Below are 14,168 nucleotides of genomic sequence, written 5' to 3'. Positions count from 1 at the left end.
ACACCGCACACACACACGCTAGGTTTCCATGTTATATGAGGACTTTCCATAGACATGTTTTTATACTATACAAACTGTCTCTTCTAGCCCCTAAACCTAACCATCACAGCAAACTTTCTGCAATTATACATTTTCAAAAAACACCATCTAATTTATAAGCGGATTTGGGATATCGCCATCTTTGTGGACACACACACACTCCATTTCTCTCTCTAAAGTGTCTGTCCCTCCCCCTCAATCCATCTATTCTAATTCCAACTCTTTTCTTAAGAAAAGTCCACACACACACACACACACAGAGAGAGAGAGAGAGAGAGAGCTTCTTGTAGTCATGCTTGAGTGGGAAGAATCTGTCCACTTTCCCCATGAAATTAAAGAATAGATTTAGTTAAAAACTGTATTAGTTCAGCCAGAAATAAATCTATCACTACCATCACAAACTTTTGAACAGAAGTGTATATTTCGAACTTCCTTCTCATTGTCTCACTGTGACTAGATGGGTCAAATTTCTCAACGCCCAAAAGTCATTGCGTTTATATGTTCCATGTAAGTTCATGTCTTTTTCTACAACCTTTCCATGTAATTTTCAGAAACACGCTGCTCTTTCTTGAGGATTTTGTTCCTCCTCCACCCCCTCAGTTTCCCTGTCGACCCATCAGGACGTGGGGGTGAATTACCCAGCAGCCCCGGGGGCTCATCTCCCTGCATGCAGACGGTGTTGTGCTGAATGACAGCAGGGATCTTTGGGTGGCGAACACATTCCACACATACCGGAGGCGGGGGGTCAGGGGCGCTGAGTGACATCATCACTGCGGCGGGTGGGGCATCAAAAGTGGCGTTGGGTTCACACTGACTGCAGCGTTTGGGCCACAATATCAATTAGTGCAGAAAATTATTTTGTTTCCCTCAGACAAAAAAAGTGCATGCATAATAAAGCATTTACAGTAGAAGTACAGTACTTGGGTGTCATATTTAATATATCCGCTTATATAGTGACAGTATAGAGCTCACTCTCTAGGAAGCATAAATTGAGCAAAAATATACAATCTGATGTAGTTTCTGATATTTATGGACTAAAAGTAAGATTAAATTCTGATTGCTTGTAATGTAAATCAATGAGATCTTTATTTATTATCTTTAAGAGTTTAACAACTACCTACATAAAATGCACGTAAGTATCAGTTTGTCATATCTCCCATTTCTATATATCATTAAGATGTTATTTGCTTATACAACTTAAACTTACTTAAAAATGAATCCTTTTTATTTATTTATAAATCTCTGTAGTTTTTATTTTGGGGGGCAAAACATATAATGCAATAAAATGATGACTGAGAGATAAATGAATAAACAATCTTTTAAAGCCTGATGGATCATTTTTGATACATTTTAACAACATTATATTTTAAAAAAATGATAATCAAGTTGCTTTAGTCCAGTAAATGTTCATCTTGAAATATTAGTATATTGATTTATTACTAATACGTATATTGTGTATTTTGTAATTATTTATTTTTAATCACTTTTATTTAAATTCCTTATATGTGTAAGCATATTGGCAATAAAGCTCTTTCTGAATCTGATTATATAAAAGTTATTCTCACATATGCTTCATTAAAAATTTCACAAAAGCAAAAATAATTTATAGAATTAGACAAAAAGGCCTTTTACTTGCTAAAAAAGTATCAAGTATCAATCAGACACAGAAGGCATGATTGTGTGCAACCGGTTTTTCATGTTTAGATCATGTTGATAATTTAGAGGTCTTTGCGTATCAAATATAATACAGTAGTGGCAGTTTGCTGTTTTATTCCTATTTACATATGCTTCAAATGCAAAATGTTTGTGGCTTCGCTCATTTTGTTGGAAACATGATTCTCAAATGTAATCTGTTATACTGACCATCAGTAAAAACAAAAGCTGTCATGCACTTATCTATAGTGTTCACTGGAAAGGGTTTCTAAAATCACACGTGTGAGGTCATAATAATATCACAAATATGGGCCCTAGGTGGAGGTGTGAATGAATAAACCATAAAAAATAGATGGCTCACACTCCTGATATGCTTTCAAAAAGAATTTCTAAAAAGTATAAAGTATACTGGTCAAACTACAGTAGCTTGATTATTCACACAACGGCAAGAAAAGGAACAGAACGGAAGAGCAAACATTGGCCATTGCTCAGTGAGGGACTGAGAGATCAACTATCTTTTGAAATGCTGATATTATCAAACCAAATGTACTTTCATTTTACAGTATGAAGTGTTTTTGCAAACCAACTAAGACAACATCACAGAATCCATTCATTCCGTTGCTAATACTCACTTATTTTAGTGCTGATGTTTTCCCTCCAAAATGACGTCACTTCCTGTACGGCGATGTCATCACAGGACAGGCTTTTCTATAGGATGAAAATATGATACAAAGAAAGGAAAAACTGTTAAATTCATTAAAGATTAAAACAAAATGATAAAAATAAATCTAATTTAGTTTAATAAATTTAAACTAAAGAATCTACAATATTAATAAATTGCCAATTTTTCATGTAAGTTAATGCAGCAATCTGATTAAACCAAAGTAATGAAATTGCTCGCTTCATTTAATACTGTGAATTTACATTTTTAAAAGCTTGTCAGTATCTTTTAGACAAATAATGATGTTCAAATAATTATAAATTGCCCCATAAAGCTGCTAATAACATCCGGTGGAGTAAAGCTGAAGCTCCAGCTGTCTACAGGAGTGTGTTTGAATGAGGCAGATGAAGCTCCAGCCCTCTGGTGCAGATTGGGCAGCGTAGCTTCTGGGTGGAGTCACACAGACAAATACTCACACTTGTAGCTGTGAAACTCTTAGTTTGCTCTCCCCGCAGAGCCGTGTGGATTTACTACCAGAAAGCCGCCTGTACTTCTGTCTGCTGAGCACAGCAGTTTAAAACACACACCAGGAATCTAAGCGCTCGCTCGCCGTCTCTACTGTGTGGGTTTGAATTTCAGGACCTTCAGGGTTTTTTGCCTATAATTTCATTTTTATCTCTTTGAAGAAGACACAAAGGAGGATGGGTGCTCAGTTGACTAAAGGTGAAGCTACAGTGGACGGAAAAGCCGTGGCTGATAAAGCCAATGGTCAGGTGAGGATCAACTCCAAGCACTTTTATGACTGAACTAACAGCTTTCGGAGCATTTGAATGGCATCTTATCAATGATTTTGTCCCTTTCATTGATTCAATTTATCTAACAATTAGTTTTGAACAAATTAATATTGGAATTTGTGGTACATTTTTTTAATAATCCAATTGGTTATGGCAACAATAAGCCGTCATCTCAGTTCTGAAAGAAGATTTTGTCTCGATGGCTTTTGTAAGTTTAGGGTAGAAAATCTGTATTTTAAACTCTCTCTCTTCTTGATTTTGTTTTTAAGGATTGTTTTTGCTTAGCCCATATTTTAGTTGCTTTAGTTATCAGGCAGGCTCTGTGGTCGTGTGGCGCTGAAACTGGCAGAAACCCGAATTGAGAACAAAAGGTTGCAGAGCTGCATGCAAATGATGCAGAGCGCTTCTGCTGATCTGCAAACAATGCAATGCATGTGTGTGTGTCTGAATGCATGGACCATTCCTCTGGTACTTCATTAATACTCATTCTACCCATCCCCCTTAATGCATATGCACCCTTCCCCCTCCATATGTAATGAGAGAACTATCTCTTTAATTTATTAACTAAATGTATTATTTCACATGCATGTGATTTAAAGACCCCAATCCTTGAAACGAGACAGTGAGCATATCTCAGGGCTATAGTGCTCGGTTGATACATCACCTGAATGGCTAGTTGTCCGATTTCTAGTAAATGCAAGAAAAAAGGAGATGTTTTAGAGCCAGATATTGTTTTAAATGCCATCTTAGGTTGTTGTCTCCCTTTTCTTTGTTCTGTCTGGCAGTGGCTGGTTTTCTGAGCTGTGGATGATGTTTAGTGGAGCAACACTACCCCTAGTGCACGCAGTCTGTAATTACACGATATACTTCTGCTTTTGGGTTAAACTGGGTGTTGCTTCGGTTTTTAATGCAACACAGCAGTCCTCAAATTATTTACTGCCAGAAAAATTGTATTTTCTAGGTATTCAAAAACATCAAATTCATCTATTTGAGGTATTTTAGGGGTTTGTGATGGCAGATTGATCTTGAAATCTCAATTCTTCTGATATTGTTGTATTGCGAGGTCTCATTCTATGTGAATTAGAAGTGTTTAAATACTAAAATAAGTGTTTAAAACTAGTGTGTGTGTGTGTATATATATATATATATATATATATATATATATATATATATATATATATATATATACCCATATGTTATAAACACTAAGAGCTATGCTTTGAACGTATTGGATCAAAACAAAAAGGAGTGGTATCACAAGGTTAAATTTAATGCTTGAAAAGGATTGTGCTATAAACTATAACATAAAGCAAGCATTTAAAATTTATTTTAACTATAAAAACAAGCATTTGCCAGCATAACCCCTTTGTTTTGTTCTGTCTCTGTGAGTGTCTCTCTCTGTGTGTGTGCCAAGGTGCATTGGGCTTATCTACCCTGTTTCTGCTTATCTCTTCAGGAAAATGGCCATGTGAAAACCAACGGCGACGTTTCCACCAAGCCAGATGGAGAAGCCGTGGCCGCAGACGGAAACGGAACCGCGGAAGTTTCCAAGGAGGGGGAGGTCGAAAAAACGGAGGCGGGAGACGGCATTGAAGCCGCGCCTGCCACCGAGGGAGACGCCACCAAATCCGACGGGGAAGCTGCGAAGGAAACCAAGAAGAAGAAGAAATTCTCACTGAAGAACTCCTTCAAATTCAAAGGCATTTCCCTGAAGAAGAACAAAAAGGGAAGCGAGGAGGCAGCAGAGACCGCGACCGCCACCGCGGCCACGCCCACAACCGAGGACAAACCTGAGGAGAACGGCCAGGCTGCTACGGAGATCAAAGAGGAGGAGCCAGCGGAGGCGGTGACCAATGAGACAACGGCACCTGAGGTGGAGGCGGAGCCAAAGCCAGAAGCGGAGCCTAAAGCGGAGGAGGAGCCTAAAGCAGAAGAGCCCGCCCAGGAAACACAAGCCGCGCCCACAGAGGAGGCTACAAAATCTGACGATAGCCCCGCCCCTGCTGAAGAGACCACGCCCACCACAACTTCGGACCCGGAGCCGGCTACAGAGTGACCTCACTTCACTGTGGCAACCTAGACTGTTTATCTTTATCCTTTTTTTTTTCTTTTTGAGATTGAAATATATATATATAAATATATATAAATATATGAGACTTGAGCCACAGTCTTACAGTTACAGCAATACTACAGAGAATCCAAGTTCTTTTACCATCTTTGCTGATAACAGTCACTATTCAGTGGTGTGTTCCAATCCTGACCCGTGTCAGTCCATGGTGCCGCACGTCAAGAGCGTTGTTGGGAATCGGGCCTGTAATGCTCTGTGTATAGAGGGATGACTGATGGATTTTTTTCCGCCTCGGATGGAAGAGCGTGGCTCCCTGATCACAAACTTTTCAGTCATTTTTCTCTTTTAAATTTCATCCGATCCTTGATTCTTCAGGGCTGATGAGTGAAATGACGAATTGTCCTCTTAGGAGTTGGTTAAAGGACGATGTAAAACTACAAAAACACAAAACAAAACCACAAAAAAAAAATCTTTTTAAGAAGTGTTTCAATAGCTCTACATTCCAATTTTTAGCCCTGAAAACTGTAGGGTGTCAGAAGATCTGGGCGAGTGAATATAGGTTTTAGTCTTAGTCTGTTTTTAATGATGTTTTAATCAGATCTAGCTACACATTTCAAAGTTTACGACAAAGGGGAATTAAACCACTGCTTTTATCAAATATATATTTTTGTTCTGTTTAGTCTCTGTACATACATTTTCTGACTCTTTATTTTGCTAACATTTCCAAGTGTTAATAAGATGTTGTACGATTAGGCCAAATAAATGTTTGACCCCCTTTGTGTTTGTTTGTTTTTCTGAATTCTTTTTTTATATATATATTGAAAAAAATATCAAACACCTTCATTATCACAAAGAACATGTTTTGAATTGTGATGCACGTTTAGCTGACTGACATTTAAAATAAATAAATAAAATAATGTTACTGGGTTAATATTAATCCATAGTGTACAAGTATTACATGCCATCACATTATTAAAGGTATATACCAATTTTGGGGGAAATGAAATGATTTCCCTCATGCTGTATGCATTTTAACTTCTGTGGAACAAAAAAAGATATTTAAACAAATTATATGATCAATGGGTTATGACAACATTGCTTCAAGATTAAAGTCAAGCAATTTTGAACTTTTTTAATAAGTTATAAAAGATTACCTCGTTTTTTTTTAAGTTAGTTTAATGTAATTTAAGTTGAAATGACTTCAAATCTTTTTGTAGTGTAAAAAAAGTCAAAATCGATGAAGTCTAAGTTCAGAATATCAGCTTGAGTTCAAGTCATACAAGTTTGGAACGACATGAGAATGTTAGGATGACAGCACATCTTTTCCAAGATTTCTTCAGTGTTTTGATTGGTGCTTTTTCTTCATGGCTCGTTCTTCAGGATTTCTTCTCTTTATCAGTTATCTGCTCTGGTAAGTCTGATAAACACTTCAGATGCTGAAGGCTCTACAAGGTGTAAAGTTCATAACTCAGTCTTTTCTACACCTAATGCTTCCTGATGCAAATGTAATACTATTAGTATTGTGGAGTTTCTTTCGTAATTACTGTTAAAATGAACTGAATGTTGATATTCCTGGTAATTAAGTTGAAGTTTGTCCCACTTAAAGGGATAGAAATAATTCACTCACCCTCAAGTTGTTCCAAACCTGAACTGTCTGGTTACCAACCTTCTTTAAAATATTTCCCACATATCAACAGAAGAAACTCATACAGGTTTGGAACAACATGAGGCGGAGTAAATTATGACAGTATTTTTATTTTAGGTTGATTTATCAGTTTAAGATGCTGTAGGATGAAAGTACCTGAAAGCGTTTTACCCTTACATGCAGATTACGACATTAACACAACACAACAAACATTAAATATCACTTTCTCTAAATCTGTGAATATGGAGTAGCTTGTTCTTTATGAATTGCATTTTATTAGTACTAAATACAGCAGTGAATGGAGTTCAGATGGACCTTCTGCTCGTTCAGGTTACTTACTGCATTTGAGTGGAATTATTAAACATGATTTACCCAAGTGAAGTTCATTCAAATATGCAAGAAAAAACAGCTAAACAGTCCGAATGTAACGGAGATATTTTTATTTTTCAAAGGCAAAGATGGAAATTATGTGACAAATATATGTACATTTTTTTTTCAATAGTTCCTAAGTAAAAAAATATATACGTTCCTTGATTATAGCATCACATTATGTCTGATTTTTACAAAATTTGCAGACACAAAAACAAACATGATTTATTTATATTATCTTATAATTATATTTGTTATACTCAAATATAATTATAATATCAATATTATCTACTTATTGAAATAGCCTAACAGTTTACATTTTTTGTTGATTTGTACAGATGATCTCTGGACAAAATAAGTTTGTGTTAACACATGTATAACAAAGAAACAGCAGGCTGGATTTCAACTCCCATCATCAAATGGTTGAAAAATTATGAGAACATTTCTGTTATAGCACCACCTAGTGCTGGAATTTGACCATTATATTTTGTAAGGCACCTCCAAACATACAGGTTAATTAGTCAATGAGCAATTCCAAAAAATCCATTGTTCTATTCAAATGTTTTTCATAATTAGAATTACCGAATAACTGAGCAATAGTTTTATAGTCATTTAAGTATCATGCTAATGTAATGTAATCTACCCATTCAGCAACAATATCCTTTGGTGGATGCAGTCTATCCATCCCATTCTGAATCCCATTCTGATTCTGAATCTGAAACTGGACCCTTCCGACTGCAATCAAGATCATATCATTAAAAGGTCATATTCAAACAATCATATTTTTAAGAAATACGTTTTTACATAGAAAATAGTAGTTGCTAAATCAACTACAGAAAATATGCACAGATGAGATAACTGATAAATAAATACTAAAAGCTGACAGGCTGTAAAATTAGATATTTCACGTTCAAGGGTTAATTAAAAACAAAGACATAACCACAAAACAATGTAATATTATATGAATTTACTAATTATGCTATCATCATGCAATTATGCTACTGAACTACATTACTTGGTGGAAGAATTTATTATTATTGCTATTATTAAAATATTATTTATTTAATATTTTTGTCTTTCCTCTTATTGCCGTTTTATTAAAGCAATAAAACAACTAAGGCTGTGTGTTATAGTGAACATGTATTAGACAAGCTCTACTGTAACTGATAATACATGATGACAGGAAATATCTATGATTAATACATTTCTCAGCCACTGCAATCACTTAAAAAAAAATCACTTACGAAACCATCTTCCCCGGCAACAGAACGCGATCTTGATAAAAACAAAAAAACAGGCATGTTTCAGTGAGTCAAGAACTCAAACATGACAGTTATTTGCTAAGTATAATTGTGAGCATCTTTGAATTCCTTGAAAAGTATTGGTTGCAGAAACGAAAAATACATGTGGCCTATAGTATTAAATGATGCTAATGTGTGTTTGTTTTTTAGAATAGAAAAGTGAACTTACTGCTCTGGACCCCGTTTTTAAATATGTGGACATCAGCAACTATGGAGACAGATATACAACATTCACTTATGTGGGAATCTTCACCTCTGGAAAGATGAATGTGTATATAAAACGGGTCATTTATGTAGAAGAAGAAATGTGAAATTATTTTTGAATTTGGAGCTTTCTAGACTGAGAAATGTATTTTTGGCTTATGTGGATGAAAGACAAACAACTCCCAGAATGCACTTGCTTCGCTGCCCTATGAGGCCACGCCTACCGGTAACAGAGCGCAGTAGTTAAACAACAAGTCTAGGCTACTAGTGAGTCTCCGCGATGAGTCTGCCCGAAAATGTGTTTCGAGATCGCCCAAAATGTCCGGGATTCGGCTTTTGCGTTCTACAGTCGCCATTCATCATGTTTACTGTGGCGAGCGGGACGAGTGAGAGAACGGCGCGAGGCCGGTGGCGTGATTACCGATCACCGACACCTGTGAGACGCACCGGTCTCGTATCTCTTACGGACATCGACGGCTGGATGGTAACCCCTACTACTCAGCTTTCTCCACAGAACAAGAGCCTGCTAGCTTAGCTTCCAAAAAAAGATGGCTGACACTGTGTGTCCATTCTGTGAGTGAGATCGGGTGGAGAACATGCGGGACAGACCCGACTACTGACTGTAGTCTTTAGCCTCCGGCCAAAAAATCCTCTGATGACCAAGCGGCAACATTCTAATCTGAAAGATGAAGCCTACCCGGAAGTGCGATACACTGCAATACATCTCAAATCCGATAGAGGCCGGTCCCAAAAGGAAGCAAATATCCATAGACGTCATGTTAAAATATTCTTTTTCACAGCATAAATTCATATGTTTACAGTTTGGTCCCATGGACTTTTATTGTAATCTTCAATATGTTCCGCGTGCCTGACTGTGAGGGGGGTGAATTTTTTTCTAACTCGTTTGTTTAGATCATATTTAGATGTATGAAAAATAAGGGCTGTTAGCTTTGATAACGGGCTGCGCCGAGTGAATTTGTCGTCTCGGCCATGATCCGACACAACACATCATACCACCTCTGTATCCTTTCTGAAACTTTTGTATTTTGTATTGCCCAAGATTTTCGAGTATGGCGCCGCCCATACCCCCCATAAACAGCCGTTCTTCAGAGAGTCTTCAGAGATGGGTGACGTCACAGACGCTTTGTCCATATTTTTTACAGTCTATGCTGATGACGCAAAATGATGATTTTTGCGTAATCGTTGGATTTTTTCCAGACAGAAAATACATAAATCTCTCAAATCAGGGGGATATGAGGGTGGAAAGCATGGTAATTCGAAAATACTACAGGTTTTCTTCTAACACAAAGCTTAATGCTAAATCCTGAAGTATCCCTCTAAGTTGAGAGAACACACTCTGCTTGTACTTTTTGGTTGCTTATTGGAATACATTGTATCAGGACACTCAGATTTAATACAGATGAAGCAAATTTAATACTTTTAAAAAGCAGAATAGATCTTGACTTTGTTATCTCACCGGTCTTTGATATTCTGCCCATGTGATCTTTACAGAGTTTGTCCAGTTGTATCTTCAGACGGGATACAGATTTCTCTACATTCTCAAATGTCAGGACGTCATTAATCTCCCGGGGTGAGGCTGTGCGCTGATTGAGCTTAGAACAGGAAGCATGATTCTGCAATTGGACGAAAATACAATAACTTTAATGGTATTGTATGTAGGACTTTTATAAAAAAAAAAAAATTAAAAAAAATTTAATTTGTTTAAACTTTCTGTAGGCTATATATCAATTCATAATTAAAATATAAGTACTCTGAAAAAGAAAGTATAAAAATCGAGTGTCTGTCGACCTCTCACGACTGTTTTAAAGACAGCTCATTTTTCCATTCACTCCCCAAAGCCACGCCCCCAAAACAAATGAACGCGCGACTCCGACCGCTGAGCTGAAGACGCATAATTTACCTGAGACGAGCGGAGAGGAAGGAGTGCAGTGCATGTAGTGACAACATGTCAGAATCACATGTAATAAAAAAAATCTAACTTTATCATTATGAAGATAAACAAATAAGATGTATTTTAGTACTCACTATCAAGCTAGCATATTGATATTGGTAAAGTTTAAAATATAGATTTATTGATTCGCTAACGAGCTAGTTATCTATAAGGCAAAGCTAAAAACAGGTTGCATGATACACGTTTTTTCCATTGCCATCATTTACACTGTGATGAAGATGAATTTCGTGTAAGATTCATAACATATATATGGTGTTCTGACTGCATGTAAGAGTTTCCATGATGAAAGCATTGTTGACCCTGATGAGGACGACACTCCCGAGACAAGTACCGCATCGTCAGCTCGAGGACAGATCCGGGGTTGAGGGCGAAGCAAGAGGCCGTGCAAGAGGGTTGCACTTCTTGGACAAGAGGACCTGCGTCGAGTTTTGCATCTTCAAGCTCAAACAAGGGCATGTGAACAGGTATATATGATCTGGATACGAGCAAGTGGGCAGATCCTGTGTGGCAAAAGGGTGGTTGCGAGAGAGTGACAGTCGCCTAAGCCAATCCTTTGTTTCGTCCCGGTTTGAAATAATGAGATGTGTTTAGTGCAGATTAAACGGTCTAGAGTCACTCGATTTTTATACTCTTTTCATCAGAGTACTTACATTTTAATTATGCATATATATATATATATATATATATATATATATATATATATATAAAGTTTTGTAAAATTTGGAAAAATTTTCCATATTTGGATAAAAAAAGTTTTTTTTTAAATAAAATTCCTACCTACAATACCTTTAAAAATAAGAATCAACACTGAATCAAAAACAGTCAAGATTTCATTCAAAATACTATATTTTCTTTACCTGGAAGAAATAAACGTGATCCTCTGTATGTAAAAGTGGCTCCACTTTACTGTTCTCCTTCTGTAGTTTAACAATCTCCTGCTCCAGTGTCTTTATGTGACTCTCAGCATCTCGTACTTCCTTGTTCTCCTGAGCTCTGATCTTCTCTCTCACCTCGTCTCGTATTTTCTGAATGGAGCGAATGATCTCGGTGAAGATTCGGTCACTGTTTTCCACCGCTTCCTGTGCAGAGCGCTGTCACAACACACACAACACCTGGTCAAGCTTCTGACACATTGACATGACAGATCAAATACAGTATGCAGAGTAAACTACAAGGCGAGCCATTCATTGGTTGTCTTACAAAGTGTAAAGACAGAAAACACTGCAGCTTGGTTGTGTCACGAGGTCAAGGTTTTGCTGGTTAGCTTTAGCCCCTGCTGGCATGACACCATCTGACGCATCATTTAATAATATCCACCCTGATCCCATGATACAAACATAACTGTGCAGTGTACATATATTTATGCAAATTAGCATCACCTTATAAAAGTCCACATTTCTCAGAGACTGCTCAATCTCCTTCTCTATGTCAGTGGTGTGCTGAATGAAATCCCTCCTGGTTTTTTTCAGGTTCTCCTGAGGATGAATTCACAATCATTAAGAATCCGGTTGCTTTTGTTTATTTATATTTGTACATGAATCTGCAGTTTTTGTTTTGCACATGATGTATACACACACACACAGAGAGAGAGAGAGAGACATCTTACTGTACCTGTTTCTTTGCCATTTCAGCAGCAGCCGAGACCGTTTTATGTCCACTGTGCTGATTCCCCATACAAACTACACAAATACACTTCTGGTCATTGTAGCAGTAAACCTCCAGTGCTTTATGATGTTGAGGGCAGATCTGCTGCTGTAGATTTGGGGAAGCTTTGACCAGCTTGTGCTTTTTAAAAGCTTTAGATTCATAATGAGGACGAACATGAGTTTGGCAGTAAGAAGCCATACAAACCAAACAAGACTGGATGGCTTTTACTTTTCTTCCTTTGCAAACATCACACGTCACATCTCCAGGTCCAGGATCTTCCTGCTTCATTCCCTCTAAAATACCAGCCAGTACAATGCTTCTGCTGAGACCTGGTCTTTGGTTGAATGTTGTCCTGCATGTAGGGCAGCTGTAAACGCCTCTATGAACCTCCTGGTCCCAGCATCTCTTAATACAGTCAATGCAGAAACTGTGCCCACAAGATGTAGTCACTGGATCCTTAAGCAGATTCAGACAGACCGGACAGTTTAAAGGATTTTGAGCATCAAAGAGAGATTCTGCCATTTTCGGTGCTTTCAAACCCAGTGGAAAATTCACTGTAGAAAATGAAATGAAAATGAAAGTAAAAAAATCACTATTTCCTGCTCCAGGAGGTTCTTAAGTTTCAGAAATTTCACTATCTGCAACATACCATTCTGACAAGAACTATACACATTTTAAATAAATAAAAAACACATTTGCCCTACTATAAACCTACTGCTCAATTCTCAAAACAATCTAACACAAGAGCTTGACAAACAAGTTGAGATCCCACTTATGTATCCAGTGTTGTCTACCGAGTTTGTCAGGTTCTCCCAGTATTGGTAAAAGGTATTTTGTGTAGCCCACAACACAACAATTAAAACAATACAACACAAATTGCTATAGACCATTTCACAAGATGTAAACAACACTGGTCCAGAAGCACTTCCTGTTTCAGTTTGTAACTGTTTTCTTTATTTCACATGTAAAGAAAACTTCTTAAAGATGTTTGTTTAACTTTTTGATTCAGTTTTAAATGTTCTGTTGGTTGTATTTTATCCCAGCTTTTATGTAGTGTTAAAAAACTGAAACAGGAAGTGCTTCTGGACCTGTGTTGTTTGCATCTTGTGAAATGGTCTATAGCCTACAAAGGTAGAGTATGGGGGGAAAACACCTTTCATTTTTTAACCTATAACGTTAGAAAATACACTTTTATTATTACCTCTTTCTTGGCCCAGTTAGTATCAGTCACTTCTTGTCAACCGTTTTACCGGAGATTATAAAATAACGCAAATGAGAAACGTGTTCTCGCAAAAGGAAGTGCTCAAACTAGTGATGTTACGTATGAGCTTCGATGTGCCTACAAGGGGGTAATCCATCGACCGGAAGTTGAAGCCTCGCGGGAGCTGCCATCTTGTAGCAGAACTTCACTTGCGTTAGCATTCCCATTGACTCCCATTAATTTTGGCGTCACTTTGACAGCGAATAACTTTACATCTGAGGCGTTTGAAGATCCCATTTGTCCTTTATTTATTTCTAAAGAAACACGACAATGTAAATAGCTCCATTACCTTAACCTGGAATAATTTTTAATCAAGGGGGCTCTTAAAAAAAAAAATCCTGAACTATATATATATATATTACATGATAAATATCAGAATCTGCATATATTCTGTCTACGTACAGATTATATTGAAGAACCCAGGCTTCTGTGTGTGACTACGTGGCATCTCATCTTGTCCACTAGATGGCAGCACAGTCCGGGTTTTGCAGTGATTCTTTCCTTTCCTGTCCACCTCTTGAACATTACACAGGCCTCATGCACCACACATGACC

General features: G+C 37.3%; 2 protein-coding genes and 1 long non-coding RNA gene across 7 annotated transcripts in view; 1 reads left to right on the top strand and 2 right to left on the bottom strand.

The window, feature by feature from the left end:
- The window catches only part of LOC148977117 (uncharacterized), a 68,574-nt gene extending 63,872 nt beyond the window's left edge, over positions 1-4,702 (bottom strand). Inside the window, exons 1-2 of one of the 4 annotated variants that reach the window (XR_016145475.1) lie at positions 4,581-4,702; positions 2,325-2,400 (exon numbers count right to left, since the gene is read on the bottom strand). This is a non-coding gene — a long non-coding RNA (uncharacterized LOC148977117). Of the gene's footprint in view, positions 1-677; positions 1,167-2,324; positions 2,401-2,616; positions 2,756-4,580 lie in introns of those variants that run through there. The other 3 variants (XR_016145476.1, XR_016145474.1, XR_016145473.1) reach the window with 3 other exon arrangements.
- marcksl1a (MARCKS-like 1a) lies at positions 2,846-5,990 on the top strand. Its single transcript, XM_039672326.2, has 2 exons — positions 2,846-3,126; positions 4,604-5,990. The coding sequence occupies exons 1-2, from the start codon at positions 3,055-3,057 to the stop codon at positions 5,201-5,203; spliced, it is 672 nt and encodes a 223-aa protein (XP_039528260.1). The 5' UTR covers positions 2,846-3,054; the 3' UTR covers positions 5,204-5,990.
- A 1,382-nt stretch (positions 5,991-7,372) lies between these two features.
- LOC120479308 (tripartite motif-containing protein 29) lies at positions 7,373-13,703 on the bottom strand. 2 transcript variants are annotated; one of them, XM_089116769.1, is made up of 8 exons: positions 13,555-13,698; positions 12,318-12,809; positions 12,086-12,181; positions 11,564-11,797; positions 10,212-10,368; positions 8,700-8,738; positions 8,474-8,504; positions 7,373-7,964 (listed from the first exon to the last, which is right to left on the bottom strand). In XM_089116769.1, exons 2-8 carry the CDS (start codon positions 12,639-12,641, stop codon positions 7,907-7,909), a joined length of 939 nt encoding a protein of 312 aa, XP_088972895.1. In that variant the 5' UTR covers positions 12,642-12,809; positions 13,555-13,698; the 3' UTR covers positions 7,373-7,906. The 2 variants fall into 2 exon arrangements, with proteins under 2 accessions (XP_088972895.1, XP_088972894.1); XM_089116768.1 differs by having other exon boundaries at positions 7,374-7,964; positions 12,318-12,907; positions 13,555-13,703.
- Between the last annotated feature and the right edge of the window lie 465 nt (positions 13,704-14,168).

This window comes from Pimephales promelas, chromosome 11 (assembly GCF_988280905.1).
Source record: "Pimephales promelas chromosome 11, fPimPro1.hap1.1, whole genome shotgun sequence".
Classification (NCBI taxonomy): Eukaryota; Metazoa; Chordata; class Actinopteri; order Cypriniformes; family Leuciscidae; genus Pimephales; species Pimephales promelas.
Note: the sequence above shows the minus strand (reverse complement) of the source record. Positions and strands in the feature narration are given on the sequence as shown.